Genomic DNA, 21980 nt, shown 5'->3' on the forward strand with positions numbered 1-21980 from the left:
ATTGAGAATCACACACCATGCGTTTTCTTCTCATCTACCCATCACCCCGACCCCCAGGTTCCAGCAGTGATGAGTAAATGCTGCTGACTTTATTGAGGATCCATCCTAATATGAGAACTTGGAAGATTATCAATAGCTAAAAAACCGAAAGGGCATGAAGGAAAAAAATGTAGCCTCAAGCAGGTTCTCTAGAGTGTGGATGGGAGGACGCAATGCCGCCTGTTTGTCTCTAAAGCTTCCTTGTGTAGAGCAGGACTCGGGGAGCACATGGGCTTCCTGATTTCTGACATCTGAAGCTCTGCTTTCCAGGGCTAGGCAGCATCCAGACAGGTGAGGAAATGAGCTCTTAGGGCTCAGCCTCCCGGAAAGAGAAGGGTGAGCTCGTGGCCAACATGCAAGAGCAGCCGACTTGGGGTGAGTCAACACCATGTCTTTCTCCTAGCCCAACGGAGCTCGAGGCACACATGATTGATTAGAGCTTCAAGAATCCTTTATCAGTCCCTTCCCTAAGCTGGAAGCAGGATGAGGTGCAGTAAGCCATTTGGCAGACTTGCTTTTTTTTGCCCGAAAGTACTTTGTTTCTGTTGCTAACAACAGACATGGGTAGTGTAAATAAAACGCAGACGCACCGGCACATGTGCAGAGGTTGAAAATTTGAGTTGTTAGGAGGAGGGGCAGAGGTGGAAGGGGACTGAAAATGCCTTGCAGAATTTCAAAAGATAGTGTGTCCTGGGTCCTTCTTCCAGCTTTCTCCCATAGGATTGCTGTTAGCCATAGTTGCTGGACATGGATTACAGCAGCATTTCTCAATCTTTTCCTGACCATTCCCTACTGATTTGCCCCCTTGTCTTGTCCTGAAGTCCTCTATTTACCCAATTTATAACTCTGACCACCTTGGAATATCCTAGGGTTCCACAGGGGGCCATGTGCGAAACTCTTAGAGGATGGTACCCTCAGGTTTCAGACCAGGAGGTGCTTCTTACAGTTAGATGTAAAGCTTCACTCAGGTAGACAATCCTTCACACCAGATAATAGCTTCTTTGTTGCTGATGGTCCTGATTTATTAAAGTTCCCATCAGGTCTGCACACCTAAAACATATAACTTGTGTTTGGGTGAAGTATGAATAGAGACCAATTTGACCTCCCTGGGCAACCTAGTCCTCTTAGCAGGAGATCAAGAGTCAGCACTCTGAAGTAATGATTGCGTTTCAGGTAAGGTAAAGTTATCCAGAGACTTAAGGTTTAAGTAGATTGTGCTGAGTATGGGCGATGAGGCAGATCATGAGTTTTCCTTGCTGGAACTACAAATAAGAATGAGTTAGGTGTTTTGTTTCCTTTTTCCATGAGCCTAAAGGTCTCTTAAGACATCTCTGGAGACCCTCTTTCATTTCTGTTTCAAAAAGGGCAAAAGGCATTGCGCTGATATGCCACAAGGTATATTATATGGAGTTACTGCATTTGTACTACAGGAGCTAAAGGATCAAGGTACATGTGAATGGGTTACCTATTTTTGTAATAAAGCCTGTGATGCTTAGCTCTACAATAATGTGAACTGACTCATTTCTGATATTTCAGTTTTTGTTTATTTGGGGGCCACACCTGGAGATGCTCCCAGGTTACTCCTAGCTCTGAACTCAGGAATTACTTTTCTAGACTCAGGAATTACTTCTGGTGATGCTTGGAGGAGCATATGGAATGCCAGGGATTTAACCCAGGTCAGTTGTTTGCAAGGCAAATTTCCTAACTGCTGTATACTTGACCCTCTGATAACATTTCTTTCTTTTATTTGCGGGGTGGGGGAATCATATCCGGTGATGCTCAGGGGTTACTCCCGGTGGTACTTGGGGGGCCATATGGGATTCCAGGTATCAAGCCCAGGTCAACTGCATGCAAGGCAAACCCCCTGTATGCTGTACTATAGCTCCAGCCCCTGATAACATTTCTTGAATAGGAGACCGAGGAATGGAGTTGAGAATTGCACATTGCACTGACAAGGCCTCAGAAAGTCAGCTCCCATGTGACCTCCATCATATGATCTCTGCCATCTTAGTGGCACAAAAAATGTCTGGAACCCCTGGAGAGAATTAGTCATTCTCTTTCTGTCCCCTGGTTTATTATAGGGGTACAGGGGTATGACATCCTGTGCCTGGTTCTGAGGGGAGTTGACTGCGGGTGTTGTGGGATAGTGTTGGACCCAGCCTAGCTCCAAAGTGATAAGACTCCAAAGCAGGGCAGGAAACTTTGCTTTTTTTTTGGGGGGGGGGGTGTAAAAAACTATGCACGCAGAAGGTTGTGTGTTTGCGGGCTCTCTGGACGGCTCTATCTCACCGCCTGCGTTCGGTGCCCTAGAGCCGCTGTGTGTGGCCTGCATCGGGACGGCTGTTGGCCAAGGGCAGATGAAGGAAGAGACAAGGGCCAGGCCGGTTGATCTTAGTGGCAGTTTATTACAAGGAAGTTTATCCCATAGAAGAACTTACGTTACGGAGGGCCTAGGTTCTCTCAAGCACATGTTCCCCTTGCTAGTGTCTCGGTAGTCCATCTTTCAGCCCTGCTCTCTCCTTCCTCAGCTCCCTTCTGGTCTGGCTGACACTCCACCCAGTCAGGTAGCCAAATCAACATAAGAAAGCTCTTCCTGACTGCTCAAGGGCAAGATACCTCTTAAGGTGTTTTTCTCTTTTCCTCAGTCCAATAAACTATCAACTATTCCTGAGGTTATGCAGGAAGGACAGAACAGTGTTATCTTACAGGGGGGGTCACACCCGGCAATGCACAGGGGTCACTCCTGGCTCTGTGCTCAGGAATTACTCCTGGTGGTGCTCGGGGGACCATATGGGATGCTGGGAATCGAACCCAGGTCGGCCGCGTGCAAGGCAAACGTCCTACCCGCTGTGCTTCGCTCTAGCCCCCAATTTTGCTATTTTTGAGGCATTCAGAGAGAATGGAAGTTCTTTTAGTAGTATGTATTCTAAACTATCAGGTCTGGGTGGGCTTTTGGAAAAGCTCACAGAGGTCAGAAGACCTCACCCAATTAGACTTCCTGCCCCCACAGTAACCACCGACACCACAGCCAACAGCTACTGTGAGATTTGATTATTGATTCTACTGCTTGAATGTTCAGATGAGCAGAGGGCTTCCTCTGAGGACCTTTTTTTTTCTTTACTATGTCCAGTGTTGGCCTCAGCCCGGCCAATGGTTTCCCCACCTTCGCTTAAGGTGGACCACAGACTGGGCTTGGAGCACAGGTAGGGTTTGAAAAATCAGGAAGTAAGGAGAGAGAGACCGGAAGTCTGGTTATGTTTTGATCACCAGCAACATGGTGGCAGAAATGTTTTTGTTTGGAGCAGAACATGCCCTGCCTGGGGAGAGGAATAGTTGTGTTAGTGTACCTCTGTGAAGCGCTTGTGTCTTTTGTGAAGTGTTAATATGTTGTGAGGTGGGAATTGTGGGGGTTGGGATGGGAGATGGTTGAAGAGGAAGGAAAAAGAGAGAAAGAAGATTAATTGATAATTATTGTTGGTAAGGCCTAGGGGAGCAGAAAGAATCTGGATTAGGTACGGTTGGCAGTTAGGGGTCCCAGAGAAATCTCATGATGCTAGTGGTGTTCTAAGGTGCTTAATTTCTCGTTTTTGAGAACAGAGGACTGGAGATGGAAGAACAAAGGGTAATAAGTAGTGATAATAGTGATGCTTAACATTTATTTAGTGCCTCTCATTGCCTAACAATTGAGAAAATGTTCTCTGTGTAGTCAGACAATTGTAGTAAAGTAGGTATGACAAAATGAGAATATGGGCTAGAGGAAATTTGCACATAAAATGACAGCTTGTTTCTAATGAAGCAAATTTCTTGATTCCATGACTGAAAACAATTTATAATTTGGGAAAAATTACATAGCTTCTTTGGCTGTATTTGCTCTTATTTGGTTAAATAAGAAGTGGCTCCAAGGACATCTTTCTGGACACGGACTCCCCAAATTTGTCCTTGAGGCTGTTGGAGCTGGGTCTGTTATCTGGTTTGATTGGGCTGCTAAATTTTTGCATACTCCCTGCCAGAAACTAAATGTCCTTGGGCCTCAGCTTGGGTGTGTCCCCAGTCCAGCCATCTGGAAGGTCAGAAAAACTAGCCATTAGACTATGCCCATTTGTCCAATGAGTGGTTACAACCTGTCAGTGGAATCCTGAGCCTGGGAACTACTCTCATGAGGTTTTTCAGAGTTGGAACAGGCTAACTGTTGTATCACTGACTGCTCCCTTATTTGGACACTAAGTTTTCAGGGTGAGATTGGACCTTCTTTGGTTTAGGAGAAAATGTTAAGGATCTGAACTCTTCGAGAGTGACTTTCCAAGAAATAAAGTGACCTCAGAGCCACACCCCTCTTCATTTGATTCTTTTGTTGGCCTCCACCCCATCCACTTAGAAGATGAGAATGGGGCCCCTCGACTGCTCCCTCACCTCAGACTCCTTAGGGGAAGAGTGGATATAAACCATGGAGACACGAGTCAGGCAGGCTGGGGTTTGAGAGTTGGACTCCAGCAATTAGGGATGACTTTTACCCAGCTTTGGGCTTATCTCTTGACTTTGGGGGAACTTACGTACCCACTGACTTGGAGAATATGCAGTTTTATCAACTTGGCTTCATGTAGAGAGCAGAGTTCAGGGAGAAGTGTGTTTAATGGTGGGTGGTAGTGGTGCTACTGCGGATGAGAACCTTTAGTGGCAACGTTGAGAGCATACTTCCTTGCAGTCAGTGCTCCAGCCCTCCACCACACACCAGGCAGATTGCTGGGCATGCCGGAAGTCCCCTACAGTCCATTTCTGGTTTTCCCTCTGATTGGTCCCCTGCAAAAATTCATTCAGCTTATGGCAGTGACAATGGATCTTATTGGAGGAAGGGAAAGCAGGAAGAAGAACATGTTTCTGTCAACAGAGGTGTGCTTTTGCTAGCTGGAATTTGATGTTAGGGGACCTTTGGCCCTTTGGGGTTATTGTTGCGAGCTTACGGTGTAATGCCCCGTGGGGGAGGCTGTGAACCGTAAAGACAGGTAGCGAGGTGGAGTGGAGGCAGAGCTGCCAACTGCAGTTGCCAAAATGCCAAGGTGAAGCTGACTGAACTGAGAAACAGCCCCTGCTCCGAAAGAAAGCACTTGGGTGTGCGTAAGTTCCTTCATGTGCTCTTATTTAGCCCACACAACACTTGGTGTGCAACCATCATCGTCATTTTGTAGATGAGGAAACTGAAACCTAAACAGGTTAGTAACTTGTTCTCAGCTTCTTAAATTGTAGCGAGACAGGTTCGGAATTTAGATCCAAGACAATCTTCTATTATTCCTTATAGAGGAAATCATGACAAGTCATTACTTTCCGTAAATGCTTACTTAGAATAAGTTTTAGATATGCAGAGAAGTTCCAGAGATATGGCAAGCAATTAAATGTTTATCCCTACCTTTCGGATTATTTATTAATGAGTGTTATTGGGAATGAGGTACAGATTTGGAGTGTTTTCTAAACATTTTAACTTGGGAGATTGGGGTTATGGCTCAGTTGGAGAGTGTCTGTCTTGCATGTGTGAGTCCCTAGGCTTGATCTCTGGCACCTTCCAACACACACACACACACACCACAATCCCACAAACCAAAGTTTTTTGGTTTGTTTGTGGGTTTGTGGGTTTTTGTTTTTTGGCCAAGGCCAGCAGAGCTCAGGGTTTATTCCTGGCTCTGTGCTCACTTCTGGCAGGATCAGAATACTATAAGGGGTGCTGGGGATTGAACCCAGGTTTGCCATGTGCAAGAAAAATGTCCTACCTGTTGTACTATCTTTCTGGCGCCTCACAAACCAAAGATTTCAACTTAGTGATTTTTTTTTCATCTAGGATTTTGTGTGTGTGTGTGTGTGTGTATGTGTGTGTGCACGCGCGTGCGCGCATGCATGTCACACCTGGCTGTGTCCAGGGCTTATTCCTGAGTTTGTGCTTAGCAGTCATTCATGATGGAGCTCAGAGGACCACAGGAAGTGCCAGGGACTGAACCTGATAAGTAGCACAGTGGGTAGGGTTTTTACCTTGCATGCGGCCCACCCAGGTTCATTCCCAGCATCCCATATGGTCCCCTGAGCACTGTCAGGAGTAATTCCTTCATTCAAAGCCAGGAGTAACCTCGTGCATCGCTGGGTGTGACCCAAAAAGGAAAAAAAAATACTGGAATATGTATTTTTTCCTCAAGTTCTGATGTGTCTCAGTTCTGCTGCGTTGGACTAGACCTGGGATTGACACCTACTAAAATTCACACCTGAAATTTACTCCCCTCCCCTTCCCTCCTTCCCTCTCCCCATCCCTTACCAGCTGTGCTCAGGGAACACTCCTGGCAGTGCTAAGGAAACCATAAGTGGAGCTCAGAATAGTACCCAGGTTGGCTGTATGCAGAGCAGATGCTCGACGTGCTATACTCTTTCTCCAGTTCATCACCTACTTTCTGACTCAGTGTAGTTGGATCGCACTGACTTAGCAGGCAGGGAGCTGTGGGGAGGATCTGGACTCGCCTGTCTTCTGGACATTCTTCCGATTGGCAGGACAGAGATAGGGGAGTGTTAATAGTTCCATTGGTGTTCTGTGACCAGAAGCCAGAGTCCTGCAGTACACGAGAGCTTGTTTGCAGTGAAGCCTGGTTGCTTGGATGTGCTCTCGAGTTGATTCTGATCTAGTGCAAAGTGTTTCGCAGGGGCTGCTGCTCTAGACCCAGGCCTTGGTCTGCAAGTAGGCGGTGGGCAGGATAGTAGCCAGGGCAGCTGCTGTGCTTTCCTTCGGGTCCCAGGCACGTTCTCCATTTAAGGGAAAGGGGTCTATGATCTCCTTGGCTCTGGGTGTGAATGGGCTGGCCCGGAGTTTGCTCATGGCCTTTGCTGGATGTGCTTTTTCAATGAGATCATTCCAGAATTACATTCCTATGAAATTATATTTCACTCAGGACGTGAAACTGGATTTGTGTAAAAGCATTGGCACTATAGCTCAGGACGCAGAGCGGGCAGAATTGAGAATAGGGATAAACAGCTTTTCTTTGGAAGGAGGAGTGGAAGACAGAAGGAGAGAGAAAACAATTGTTAAAGGATTTTGTGTTTTAAAATGGTACGCTGTAAGCATAGCATGGCGTCCAGGTTGCTGATCAGCCACAGAAAGGCAGACATGAGGTTTTTGTTGTCCCAGTTGCCTGCTGCCCCCAGACAGCATGGACTAACCCTCCCCCACTCCCCCTCCCCCACCTTTTCTGCCTCTGTGTCTGTGTGTGTCTATCTCTAGCTCTGTCTCTCTGTGTCTCTATCTCTCTCTCACACACATATGTTCACGCACACTCACACAGACACAGACACACACATACACATACATACAACATTATATTGCCAGCATGAGATTATAGTACTCTATACGATTCTACCTCATATTCCTGTAGAAGTACTGTTCTCTCATCTTGGGATGACCTTCTCTTCTTTTTGCTTGTTGAGAAAACCCCAACTTCTCTCTGAAAATCATTTTATCATTGTCTTCTCTGAACTCTGTTGTACTCGCCCCAGAGACAGTTATTTCTTGAGATCTCTCTGCAGTCACTGCTCCTTGTACAACCACTCTTCCTGCCCTACTCATTTAGTGCTTTGAGACAGTGGAGAATGCTTCCTCTAGTACCTAGTGTATTGCCTAATACAGAGTAGGTCTGGTTCAATAATTATTAAAGGAAGGAATTGAATTAAGAGTTGGATAGAAGTCAAAGTATAGAAGGCAGACAAAAGCCACATAGCTATGACTTGCATAGCATATATGACATCAGAGACCAGGATGCTGAAGTGTTAGGCGTGAGTAAACGTTGGTGAGTGTGTGTATGGGTGCTCACCAAAGACAGAGAAGTTTGTCATGTGGTACAGTACAGAGCCTGGCCACTTTCCATGTTCTTTTAGCAAATTAAAGAGATTGGTTCTAGACTCACTTAACCATATCTGAAATTATTTCCATAGTTATCTTTGCAAAGCTGCAGCACGGTGGAGAGGAAAGTTCTAGACTTGAAATTGGGGGTTCTAAGGAGCTATAATAATACTCTGAACAACAGCAGCAAAACAACAATCACATATTCTTTGTTATGGTCCAAACACTGTACCAAGCTTTTTTTTTTTTTTTGCATATGAGCTCCTTATCCCCATATAGTTATCCCAGTGTGGTAGATACTATAAGCTGTTGTCATTTGGAAAGCAGACGTCATGCATCTACCCAGTACTTCTATACCTTGTTCTGTACTTTCTAGTTGAATGGCTTTTAGGCAAGAGGAACTTCTGGAGAATGGCGAAAATGCCCATTTCATTTAGTGTCCTGGACTTACTTGGCAGAATGAAGTGGGATAACATGTTTTTGAAAACATTTTTGAAATGTTTTAAATGAAATATTTTGAAAAGTAAAGGACTTTGAAACCACTTTGGAAAAGAAGGGAACTTTACAAAATAATTGGGTCTTGATATTGGGCACATACTTAATGTATATGCTGCCCCAAATTGTACTTCCCAGCTGTCGATGGCTCTCTCTCTCTCTTTCTCTCTCTCTTTATCTATCTCTTTTACTCTCTCATATGATATTATTTTACATATTTATATATTTCTTATGTTTAGAATCGGGCTGGAGAGATAGCACAGCGGGTAGGGTGTTTGCCTAGCATGCAGCCGACCTGGATTCGATTCCTCTGTCCCTCTTGGAGAGCTCGGCAAGCTACCGAGAGTATCCCACCTGCACGGCAGAGCATGGCAAGCCCCACATGGCATATTCGATATGCCCAGACCAGTAACAAGTCTCACAATGGAGGCGTTACTGTTGCCTGCTCCAGCAAGTCGATGAACAATGGGAGGACAATGCTACAGTGCTATATTTAGAAGCAGACTTTGAACATTAAATAAAGAATCAAATTTTTTTTAATTGAAACCAAATGTACAGGTGAGATGTCAGTAGGGACAGATCTTTTGAGCTAACCATCCCTTCATTCCTAGCCAGGGAAGTGGAGGCAAAGAGAGGGGCATTTGTATGGGGAGAATTACTCTCTGTTGGACCCATGGGAGCAACTGGTGGCCGAGAAACTGGTTCAGAGAGAGGCTCCTGCCAGCTCCCAGAGCTCAGCAGCATGGTACCAGGCCACAGCATTCTGTGGGCCAGTGTTTTTCCTCATGTAAGAAATTGGGAGTTTTAGAGTTATTTTACTATTACCTTGGTGTAATGGCAGCTAAGTTCCACAAAGTAGCTCATTCTTGTGGACACTGGGCCACAAGTGTGCACACACTTGGGTGTAGGTAGTGAGCTGGACCGACCATTGCCGTGGGTGAAAGGGACAGAGCGGGAGTGGGTCCGTGTACAGTCACAGAAAAGCAGTGATGCCCTCCAGAGCCCATTGCCAACTCTGTTCTTCAGACCACCAGAGTGCTAGGTGTCCTCCTCCAAGAGGTCTGAGCACAGAGTGTTTCAGCAGAGTTGCCTGTCATGGCCACAATGCCGGTGTGAATAATTATAGGTCACTAAACAGAACCACTAGTCAGCTACATCCCTCAAAAATGCCTAATTGTAGGCTGCAAATATGAAAATATACAAGAGCTTAGATACATGTCATACCGCATTACAAAGAGCAGTGGCATGAGTCAGATGTGACTTGGGTGGCTCTTTGTAGGTTGAGTTCCACTGGGTGAACCTGCTGACTCGCTCAGATGGAGGTACGGGGCGTATTCCCCGCACTCCTCACGGAGAGATGGAGGCCTTAGGGGAAAGGAAGAAAACTCACTCTTCACATCTACAGTATACAGCTGAATGAGTGGGGTTGCCTGAAGGAAGATTGGACTTCTGGTTTGCAGCATTAGAATATGTCACATTGGAATCTCAGGACCGTGGGTATTTGTGAGTCTAATAATTTTTGAACTTCATTATTATTACCGTTAATTGGGAGAGGTTTGGGTTGCACCTAGTAATGCTCAGGAGCTGTTTCTGGTATTGTGCTCTGGACTGACCTCTGGCGGTTCTCTGGGGGTCCATATGCTGTACCAGGCACGGAACTGGGCTCAGCTGCATGCAAGACAAGCACCTTACCTCTGTACTATCTCTCTTGTCCTGGAGTTAATTATACTCCAAAAGGTCCATGATGCCGGGTGAACTGTCAGTCGGTGATATGCAGTTTGAAATACAGAGTTCTAAGGACTTGGGCGAGGAGGGTGCCTGTTGGAACTGATGGGCTTGTATCTAACACTGCTGTATCCACTGAGCTCTGCACCCTTCTCAGAATCATGTGTGAGCTTATGGGAAAGGTAACATGGGCTAGACAAGGATTTTTAAGATGAGTCTGTGGAGGAATGTTGGGAGCTATAAACCCCTTCTAAACATTTCTGTGCATATTTTCTCTTGAGTTTCTGTTGGTTCATTAGAGTCTCAAAGGACTCTGTGATCTTAGTACTGGTACTCTCTAAGAATGAAGCTTTGGAACACTCCTAGTATGCACTCCTTTTAATATTACATGTCAGTGATAACCCTGGGCAATTCTGACCTGTTCTGGCCTTATTCTGATGTTTGGTTGCTTTTTTTTTTCTTTCTAATTTACACCTGATTTTGACCATATGGCTCCAAATAAGGTAGCACCATTGAGAGATAGTTATTTTCAGAGAAAATTAAAATGTTAAAAAAAACTTAGAGGGGCTGGAGCAATAGCACAGTGGGTAGGGCGTTTGCTTTGCAAGCAGCCGACCTGAGTTCAATTCCCAGCATCCCATATGGTCCCCTGAGCACCGCCAGGGGTAATTCCTGAGCGCAGAGCCAGGAGTAACCCCTGTGCATTGCCGGGTGTGACCCAAAAAGCAAAAACAAAACTAAACAAAAGACTTAGAGAATTTTTTTTCCAGCTATATTGGAGGCTGTCAGGGCTATGTAGTGCTGGGGATTGAAGGTAGGGGGAGGGTGGCCCCTGTATGCCAGGTATGCAGTCTAGCCCCCACTTTTTTGCTTGTTTTGGTTTGATTATGGGGCACACCTAGTGGTGCTTCGGGATTACTCCTGACTCTGCACTCAGGAATTACTCCTGGTGGTGCTCAGGGGACCATATGGGATGCTGGAAATCAAATCTGGGTTGGCCACGTGCAAGGAAAACAAATGCGTTACTCTCTGTACCATCTCTCTGGCACACTCTAACCCTTTTGATTTATATCTCCCAGCCCCAGAGAGCAATTTTAATCTTAATTAACTATTTATTGGTTCAGTCTGACCACAGCCAGCAGTGGTCAGGCTGTACTCAAAGCTCTGTGCTTCCGGGTGACTACTGGTATTGTTCAGGGGACCATATGCGGTGCCAGGGATCAAATTGGAAAATGACAGAGTGCAAGGCAAGTGCCTTAACCCTTATGCTATCTATTCAGCTCCAGGGCAATTTGCTTTGCTGGTGTTGTGGTATCATGCAAGACTCCCTCAAGGCAATTTGAAAATGGAATTTAAATGTTTTGATTATGTATTAAAAGTGTAGAACTCTAAGGACTTCTTGAAAATAACACATGGTGTATTTATCATTATTGTTAAATACAACTAATATTTTATTTCCTGTTTTTATGCTCTCATCATAATGAACAAACCTATAGTGTGCTTCACCCCTAGCCTCATTGCCTTCTTACTTCGACAAAATTCTTGCTATTATTTCTTTGTATATTTCTCTGCAGAAATTAGATTATCATTCCAGTAGCCTCCAAGCAGGATAGTTTTCTGAAGCTGATGAGGAATTTTTTTTTTTTTTTTTTTTTTTTGGTTTTTGGGTCACACCCGGCGATGCACAGGGGCTACTCCTGGCTCTTCACTTAGGAATTACTCCTGGCGGTGCTTAGGGGACAATATGGGATGCTGGGAATTGAACCCAGGTTGGCAACATGCAAGGCAAACTCCCTACCTACAGTGCTATTGCTCCAACTCCAACTCAGCCGTTTTTACTTAATGCTGTTTGAAGGAGTCCAGGTTAATGTGGGGGCTGGCAGGGGTTGGGCTCTGATAGCCATCCTGCTTAGTTGTTCTGGTCTAGTCTAGTCTCGTCCTGCACAGTGCTCTTTTACTATGCAGCCTCACTAGTTAAGATGGCAACTTCAGCTTGTTCTAGATTTCCAAGCTTGAGAGTTGTTAAGTGTTGCAATAAGTTGACTATAGCCTTTTTACTTTCTGATAAAGATCATACCTGCTTAAATTTTCATAGTCAATTCTAAGACACAGAGAATAAGAATATTAAAAGGGACAATGTCTGTTACCTGTGCTAATCTACAAAATGTGTGGGTGTAGGTGGTGGTCTATGTGCAGATGTACTGGCGTGCATACACCTACAGGGTTTAATCGTATCCTTTATCACTGACTACCCCCATCCTCTTTTGCCGGGGATCAAACCCAAGCCCTCACACATGGAAGCGTGTGTTCTTCCGCCGAGCCACATCCCCAGCCTTATCTTCTGTGTCTTTAACTGAATGGCTTGTGATAGGGATTCAAAATAGACCGATCAAATGAATTCGCACTTACAGACTTCAACAGCTTCAACAGACCATTGTTCTTACTTCATTTGTTCTTTCATTTGAAACAGGTGAGCTATGTATTGCTTTCTAGGTGACAATGAGTCACCCAAAATGAGTTCTAGGATAAATTATGAAGAAGAATTTATAGTCTTGGGACGGGGAAGATAGTGTAATAGGTGAGGCCTGGCATGCAGCTGAGCAGTCGGGACTATGTCCCAGCCCCATAATAATTTATAGTATCTACCTGGTATTTAAGAATACAATAAAGCTATTCTGGCTTCTCTTACATATCTTTGGGTACCACAGAAATCACATTTAATTATTTTTTTCACTTAAGAGTCCTGAAGAATTCTCAAAGCAATCATCAGCCTCCCCATCCACAGCCTTCTCCTCGTCAAGCTTAAACGTTGTCAGTTTTTATAGTCATCTCCCCTGTGGCTTGCTTCTGTGATCCTGGTCACTATAATCAGGACAAAGTCCAAAGTGAGTCTGTTCCCCCTTCTCCCCCCCCCCCCCCCACCCCTCCCACACACACAGGATGGTTTCCTCAACTCAATACAGTCTTCCACTTTCATGTCCATGGAACATCCCAGCCTGGAGTCGTTCCTATAGTTCGACTCTTCTGTTTCCTCTAGGCCATGGTGATGGATAATGGAAAAGAGGACGTCCTGAATTAACAAGATCTTTATATGTGGTTAATCCTGGGCTGGAAAATGCCTTTACTTTGGTCTCCTTTCAGCCCTTGCCTGCCTATCCTTTGGCCCAGCCCCTTGGTGGAGAGTAGTCCACACAGCCTTGCTGGAAGGGCATGCCTTTTCCCTCCTGTCCTCCACTACCAGGGGAATTAGCATGAAAAAGTATGCACATTCCAGTTCTATAACTGTATTCTGTTCCAGCCTTTTGTCACTTTCTCTGTCCCCACCCCCACCTCACTTAACAAAAGTTGAATATTGTGACATCACAACCCTGGGCTATTCTCTCCACAGCTGTGATGTCACACAGGGAGGATTTTGACTCCTGGGAGGAATGGGAGTTGGGGAGTTTATCAGGCGAGAAACCCCTGGAGAACAAAGAAGTTATTTTGATGCAAATTTTCACCCAGAAAGCCTCCTTGGCCTTTCAGTGCCCAGGCTGTCAGTGGGAATGCTCCCCCCCCCATTCCCATCGCTCCTGCTTTGGGTGGATGAATAGTTTGGCTGTGGACACTGACTCACTGAGTCTGAGCATGTGTGGATGGCTTCCACTGACTCTAAGGCTTCTGGGCTAGCTGTTTTATTCATGAGCTCGGTGCTGAATAGAACTCAGGGAGGGAGTTCAGATGAGAGTCTGGGAGCATGAGGCAGATGTGCACTGCCTCTGGGCCCAGAGAGAGAGAGAGTGCCAGCGGGGCAGCTGTGACTTTGGTGCTCTGGGTGGTGGAAGTATGCAGTCGAGCTGAGAACTCACTGCCTCCCAGCCCTCGGCAGTGAATGGCAGCCCCTGCCAGCTCTCTCCTGTGAAACACACCTACTGCAGAGGTTTCCACATCCTCAGTGTGTGGTCCCTTGGTAAGTTTGCAGAGTTCCCACAGGCCAAGAGAAATAACTAAGTTTTATTAAGTAGTTATAGCCAAACAACTTGGTACTTACATCCTAAGAGCCCTTTGAAAATTATATACACATAAATTGAAAGGAAAAGTACTTTTATTTCATTCTTAACATGAACATGAGCAACTAACGGTTCTAAGTTATGTGATGCGTCAGGCACTGCATCATGCCTTACATTTTGGAATCTAGTTGAGTACTGCCATCGTTATTTCCGGTGCTACACCACATTTTACAAAACATTTGCTTTTTTTTATTTTTTATTTTTTAATCACAGAAACTGGTGAAAACGCAGCTTCAACAAGAAATGACACTACCACAAAGAACCTAATGCAATCTAATGCTAAAATTGTGGATTGGTAGAGTACCTGATAAATATTTGGTTTTATTCTGTTTCCCTGATATTTCAAAAAAAATTTGAAATATCTTGCTGTGCCCTTGTGAGTTCCTGGCAGTGCTCAGGGCACGTCAGCATACAGTTTGAGAAGCAAAATCTGAATTTGCCAAGTAGTACTTGGCTTTGTTGAAAAGAGCAAGAGAGGCTGATTCTGCCCCCATCGTGGCCCTTTGAGAAGTTAACTATGTAGAGCATAGGCTCTCTTTCTGCAGCCTGCTCCAGCCGACCTTTGCCCAAGTCCCCCGGTGGGGAAAAATGATGAGGAAAAAGGTCTGAAGAGCTCTCAAGAAAAGAGTGTCCTGTATTTATTAACCTTGTGTTGGTTCAGGACCCCCTGAGCTAAATGGTTCAAAGAAAAATAGTTTTAATACTAAGAAGTTGGGGGCGCTGGCAAGGTTCTCTGCCAATATTCTTTTCCAATTCTATCCAGATGGAGTTGGGGTGCAGGGGTGTGCTTGTGACGGAGGCTGACTTCCTACCGAGGATGTGATGGAAACCAAAGGACTAGTGTGTGGTAACCATCCCAGAGATCAGTGCTGGCTTCCCCAGACTCTGGGCTTTGCCACTTCCTATAAAACCTCTGGGTATATTACTTAACTTGAACCACAGTTTCTAAAGCCGCGAAATAGAGAGATTAACAGCTAGGTTCAAGGAAATAAATGTATATGAAGAACCAACGGAGCGTACTGATGTGGCCTTTTTTTGGTTTGTTTTCAGAGCTGAGCAACAAAGGGCTTTTCTCCAACAGGAAATTCAGATCTAATGATCTGGCCAAGGTCTGCAGTTTGAGAGTTTCTTGATGCTTTCTGATATCTTGGCTTTCATGCCTCATGCTCTCAAATCTAAGCCCTGTAGCTTGGGTACTTACATTGTAGACCCCTTCTCATTCTCTAAAATGGTTTTTGTGAAGGGTGGGCATTTGGGCCATATCCAGTGGTGCTCAAGAGATATTCCTGGCTTTGTACTCAGTAAATCCTGGCGGTGCTTCTGGGGACCATATATGATATTGGGGATTGAACTGAGGTAGTCACGTGCAAGACAAGAGCTTTGTCCCCTGAGCTATTTCTCCAGCTATGAAATGGCATTTTTAGAACAAGCAACATCTTTTTTTAAGTGTTATCCATTATGGTTGTCCTTACGGCTTTGTGTGGGAGCGAATGTCCTGGTTTGGTTTGGTTTTGAATTTTTGCAGTCTTCTTTTATTTACTTCTTTTCAGTGTAGTTGAGATAACAGGGTTACACTGGTGGTGATGTTTAGGCTTTGGGTATACAGGTTATTATGCCTCCACCACCATCAAAATGCCAGTGATCTGCCACTGTCCTTATGTCACTTCTAGTCTGCCTTTTTTTTTACTTGATCCTTAACTCTTTCACCCTCCCATTGCAGCCTCACTTCTGTAGTTAAAGGCCAAGTATTTATTATCATTGGATTCTGTCCATTCCCTTGCTTTCTTTTCCTGCCACATGTGAGCGAGATAGCCTGGCATTTGTCTTTCCTCTGACTTACTTTAACTGAACCCTTTTAATTCTACCCAAGTTGTAGCAAAAGACAGGATTTCTTCTTTACTTATAGCTGAGTAGGATTCTATTATATACATACAGTACAGTTTCTTTTTTTTTTTTTTTTGCTTTTTTTGGGGGTCACACCCGGCGATGCTGGGGGGTTACTCCTGGCTCTGCACTCAGGAATTACCCCTGGCGGTGCTCAGGGGGACCATATGGGATGCTAGGAATCAAACCTGGATTGGCCCAGTGCAAGGCAAACGCCCTACCCGCTGTACTATTGCTCTAGTCTGCACTACAGTTTCTTTACTCACTCATCTGTCATTGGAAATTTGAGTGGGTTTTCTTCTTGGCTTTTAGCAATGGCACTGCAATGAACATAGGTGTGTATATCTCTTTTTAATCTCTGTAATGTTGTTCTTAGGATAGATTCCTCCAAGGTGTGGGATCACTGGGTTCTTTTTTTTTGGTCCTGTTTCAGAAATATTAAGGCCTCCTTCCCTTTGGCTTGTGTATTTTCTTCTGCTTTTAAAGTTGTGTCTTTTGGGGCCTGGACAGGTAGCTCAAAGGGCTGAGTCTTGTCTTTTATCCCTGGCCTTTCATGGTCCCAAAAGTTCAATAAGGAGTGACCCATGAGCATAAAGCTGGGAGCAGGTGAAAAAAAATCTGCCTTCATTATCTTCTTCAGGTCCTAAGAGATTCAGCCCAATGTCCCATCCTATCCCTTTCAGTGACCCTCCTAACATTCATCCTGTTTAGGTGTTTTTCTCCTTGCTGCCAAAGCTCTATATTCAGACTCCCATCACAGTTTAAATTAATGTACCTGACTGGATCTCAATTTGCCTATCAAGGATAACGGCTAGAAGGGGGCTGATTGGGATGATGCCATCAAAGGATTCAAGTATGTAAACAAGGGCCCAGAGTGATAGGACAGGATAATGTGGCTAAGCTTGTTTGATCCCCAGAGCCACATACTGACCCCAAGCACTGTCAGGGGTCACTCCTGACTACAGAACTGCAGATAGCCATTTAGCACTGCCAGGTATGCCCTCCCTGCAAAATAAAAGTAAACATGGGAAAATCTTAAATGCCTTGAGGCTGTGGAGAGGTAGTATAGCAGGTAGGGCACTTGTCTTGCACACAGCCAGCCCGGGTTCGATCCCCAGCATTCCATATCCTCTGAGCACCACCAGGAGTAACCCCTGAGCAGTGCCAGGTAGGTGACCCCAAAAACAAACAGAAAACGTTAGGTGCCCATAACCAAGATAGGTGCCTTTTCCAGCTTCTCTTTATTTCTTTACAGTGTTTCCCTCGACTTGTGCCCCATTTTGATAAACACAAAGATCTTCCAGAGAGATAATCAGATGTTCCCCGCAGGGAGTGTGCTCAGACTGCATTGCTTCAGGGAGGACTAATCGCTGGTGTCCAGGGAAGGGCCTGCGGCCCAGTAAGCCCCAGAGAAAGGAACTTTGTGTTTCCTAATAGGACAGATATTGTAATCTTTGCAGAGAGCAATTTTGTTTGAGTTCTTGGGCTGGTGACGCAATACCCTGGATCTCTCGGATGCTTGAAGGTCAGGGCCCTTTTCTGAATTTCCTGAGTGGGGGTGGTTACTACGGGCAGGTCAGACTGAACTAGGAAGACACATGACTAGGCAGCTCCGCCGGGAAAATGCAGCCCAGAGCTGGTCCCCACTGCCCAGGGAGGCCACTGTGAGCGTGTAGTTCATGTTTTCATTGAAAAGAATATTGCTGAGGCCCCTCCGAGTCCCTGTCCTCCACCCGTCCGCCGTCTGCCGCTGCAGCCTCCAGCCCCGGGCCGACCGTCAGCCTCCGGATTGACCTCGTGAGGCCCCGCCGTGCCCCCTGACCGTTCCTTGGCCGGGTCACTCCCTGCGTGAGCCCGGGCTCGCCGCTGTTATGAACATCCGCAGTGCCGGGCCGGACGACCTGCTGAACATGCAGCATTGCAACCTGCTGTGCCTGCCCGAGAACTACCAGATGAAGTACTACTTCTACCACGGCCTGTCCTGGCCGCAGCTCTCCTACGTGGCCGAGGATGAGGATGGCCGGATTGTGGGCTACATCCTGGCCAAGATGGAGGAGGACCCCGAGGATGCCCCCCATGGACACATCACCTCGCTGGCCGTGCAGCGTACGCACCGGCGCCTGGGTCTGGCCCAGAAGCTCATGGAGCAGGCCTCGCGGGCCATGGTGGAGAACTTCGGCGCCAGGTACGTGTCCCTGCACGTGCGCAAGAGTAACCGGGCCGCCCTGCACCTCTATTCCAGCACGCTCGGCTTCCAGGTCAGCGAGGTGGAGTCCAAGTACTATGCCGACGGGGAGGACGCCTTTGCCATGAAGCGGGACCTCTCGCAGATGGCAGACGAGCTCAGACGGCAGCAGGAGCTGAAGGAGAAGGGTGGCTGCGTGGGGCCGGGGCGCAGGGAGGCCCCTGAGATCCAGAGCACCCCGCCGGCAGCAGCTGAGCAGAGCATCCCCCAGGAGGCGAAGAGCTCCCCCGTGCACCGCATTGGCCGTGACAGCAAGGAACCGTGCGGGTCCACGAAGAGCACCAACATCCCAGACAGCTGCTAAGAGTCCCATTGCACTTCCTGGAGCCTGCCCCAGCTTTGCCCGTCTTCGTGTCCCAGCCTAGCTGTGTCAGCTCTCGGAGCCCTGGCGAAGCCTGTCTGTCCTGCAGGGTTTGCCCTGGGAACAGCACACAGCAATTCCTGTCGTTCCTCATGCTTCTCTCCCGACAGCTTCCCACTACCCTGCTGGGCTCATGAGTGAGCACCTGGACGTGAATCCTGCTTCATAGCAACCAGGAAGGTTTGAGGCCTGCCATCACCCGAACTTTCCTTGGTCCGCTTACACCACACTGCCCTTTGATTCTGTTTGTAGTAGTCCTGGGTGTGGTTGGCTTGCTCGGTTGTCTCTTCCTGGAATGCCAGCTAAGAAGTAGGGCAGATTCTCTCGGCTCCTTTGTTTTCTGCTTTGGTCATTATTGTCTGGGTTTTCTGTCTTAGAAGGGATGGTGAGGACCAGCAAGTTAACCCTCGTTTCTGCTTTCTCCTCGTTCTTCTAATTTTCTTTTTGTAAAAATATTTTATTTCCTCTTTTTTGTCTTACTAGTCTTTTTTCCTCTGGGAACTCACCTCTCTTTTGGGGGGAGGTGTTTCCTTCTACCCAGTGGGAGAAAGTGGTAAAGACTTCTACTTACAAAAATTAAAAAAGAAAAAACGAAGGAAAGAAAGAAAAGGTATTGTTGAGCGGCTTCTGTATTCCAGGGACTGTTCTAGGCAGTTGGGATACAACTGAGAATAAAGCATAAAAATACCTAGATTCATGGAGGGGGGATCGGGGTGGGAGGGATACTGGGATCCATGGTGGTAGAAAATGGGCACTGGTGGAGGGATGGGTATTTGATCATTGTATAATCGAAACTCAAGCACAAAAATTTGTAAGTTTACAACTGTACCTCATGGTGTTTCACTAATTAAAAATTTAAAAAAATACCTAGATTCATGGAGCTTTTAGAAATCTAACAAAGGACAGGAGAGATTGTATACTCACTTTGACTGCTTGCAACTGACCTGGGTTCAGTTCCTAGTACTTTCCAGAAATAGCCCCTGAGCACTGCCAGGAGTGGCCCTAAAACCCAAGTCCCCCACCTAAGGAAATACAATAACTAGGAAATGAAAGGTGTATCTTGATAATAACTGCAGTGGAGAAAAATAAAACACAGGGGAAACAGGAGTGCTGGAGGAGAGCTGAAGGCCCTGAGGAAGGGATGTGCCCAATGTATTTGAGGAGATAGTAAGACCAAGTGGCTGGTGTGGAGAGAGAAGGGGAAAGAATAGAGGGTCATTGTGACTGGGATGGTGCAGAGCCTGGAAAATCATTATAAAAATTGTGGTGAATCATTGAAAAGTTGTAGTTTTTACTGGGAGTGATTGGAGCCATGTCAGGGTGTTGAGCAGGGAAGTAAATTCTGCTCTGATTTGGATGGGGGTGAAGTATAGCCTGTGATCCTTTCTTAAGGGTCTATCTGATTCTATTTTCTGAGTGAAGTTGGGAGCAAATGCACCTAGAAGAGTGATGATGGAGGTAGATCATAGCATCGTCCCAGAGTCTTGGAGCTTGTTCTCTCTTTCTTTTGAGTGTTCTTTATTTACGTACTGTTAATAGATGGCTTCTTACTGGTCTTCATGTTCTCATTAGACACTTGAGGGCTGCTCTCTCTGCTATAGTGAGAAACACAGAAGTATGGAGACGTGCTCAGTCCTTTTAGTCCCTACTGTTTCCTAGTTTTCTTATGAGAAAGTCATGGATTTTTGTAGAGCAGGGGAAGAATATTACCACCAGTTAGGTTTGACTGAACTAAACTAGAGAGCATGGGAGAGATGATGATTGAGTCAAGAATTAGGATCAGAGATAAGTACCAGGAGGTTCACTCCATGGCTTGGAGACCAGCCGCACATGCTAGGGGAAAAGGCAGCTCAGATAGAAAAGGGAGCACCAAATAAAGGGTGTTGGGAGGATCCTCCCGGGATGGGAGGTGCGTGCTGAAAGTAGACTGTAGACCAAGCATGATTGCCTCTCAGTGCCTCTTTTGCAAACCACAGCACCCAAAAGTAGAGAGGGAACAAAGGGGAATACTCTGCCACAAAGGCAGGGTGGGATGGGGAGGATGGGGGGTGGGAGGGGTACTGGAATCAGTGGTGGATGGGCAGTGGTGGAGGGATGGGTACTCGATCATTGTATAATTGAAACCCAAGAACAAAAATTTGTAAGTCTACAACTGTACCTCAAGGTGTTTCACTAAAAAAAAAAATTAATTAATTAAAAAATAATTAGGATCAGGAAAGACTGTAGAAATAAGTTGATGTTTAGAAAGATAGCGGGTGGGGATAGCAAGAAAGAATTGATTGAACAAAAACTTGGGGCTATGAGTATTTTTGGTATTCATGGCAGGAAGTGGGGACTAGCGTGCCTTGTGGGCCAGAGGAAGGCGCTGGTGTGAGGTTGGACTCCATGCCTCGGAGTCATCATCATTACGAGACTCACCAACCTCTTCTTGCTGATGTCGAAGAACGCAGTGGTTATTTCCCCAGGAATGGGGTTCTTGGTGGTAGAAGCTTTTGTTCTGCCTTCTGTTTTTTATAATTATTTTTATTTGGAGGTAGGAGTATCCCAAGAACCCCTGAGCATCATTCCTAGAGATGCTCAGCCAACTGAGCAGATGGTTCAGTGCTCAGGTCTGGTGGCCTGGTGCTGCTCAGTGGTGTTTGGGGGACGGTGCAGTGCTGAGGCTCAAACTCAGGACATTGTGGAGTCTGGTCAGGACATTGTGGACTCTAGTCCTTTGTGTTTCTACTTACCCCCTATTCTAAGAGTGGGTACCAACATCCTGGAAGAGCTTTGTTAGGGCGTTTGCTGAGAAGCTGAGTATCCAGGCTGGCAGGAACAGCTATGGTGAAGTATTAAAACTATCTTGGGCTTGGAGCAGAAAAGCAAATGGACTTGTGTTGATCCGCGCCACCAAGCCTGCCCGGAGGGGGAAGGGCGTTGACCGGCCCGCCCGCTCCTCTCTGGAAAGAAAGATGGCGGCCGCACGGGAGCCTTGTGGAAAGCGGGTTTGAGCCGGGCTCGGGGAAGCGGCGGGGACCTCATGGGAAGGGGGGCTTTGTGGGCCGTCCCCCACGCCCCACCGAGGTCGCCAGCTGCCCCCCACGAGCGGCTCTCCGGCACGGCCACGACTCCAGGGCACAGAAATCAATCTCTTAACTAGCTAACTTTTAATAGAAATTCTTCCAGGGTCAATAAGTAAAATAGCAGAAATTCAAAACCGCGCGGCCGCTATCGAGGCTGCGTGACATCATTTTATTCTTAAACCAAGTTGTAGAAAGCAAATCATTTCACAACGCTGTTTCAGCATGTCTGATTGGGGGGGGTGGGGTGGGTCGTAAA

At 46.3% G+C, this 21980-nt stretch overlaps 2 protein-coding genes across 4 annotated transcripts in view; both read left to right on the forward strand.

Moving 5' to 3' along the window:
- The window catches only part of DENND2B (DENN domain containing 2B), a 198761-nt gene that overhangs the window by 107936 nt on the left and 68845 nt on the right, over positions 1–21980 (forward strand). The gene's annotated exons all lie outside the window — the stretch shown is intronic.
- On the forward strand, positions 17716–19330 carry LOC130025109 (N-alpha-acetyltransferase 11-like). The gene has a single exon (XM_056116024.1). It carries the CDS (start codon positions 17925–17927, stop codon positions 18600–18602), a length of 678 nt encoding a protein of 225 aa, XP_055971999.1. The 5' UTR covers positions 17716–17924; the 3' UTR covers positions 18603–19330.

Source organism: Sorex fumeus, unplaced genomic scaffold (genome assembly GCF_029834395.1).
Source record: "Sorex fumeus unplaced genomic scaffold, SorFum_2.1 ptg000030l, whole genome shotgun sequence".
Lineage (NCBI taxonomy): Eukaryota > Metazoa > Chordata > Mammalia > Eulipotyphla > Soricidae > Sorex > Sorex fumeus.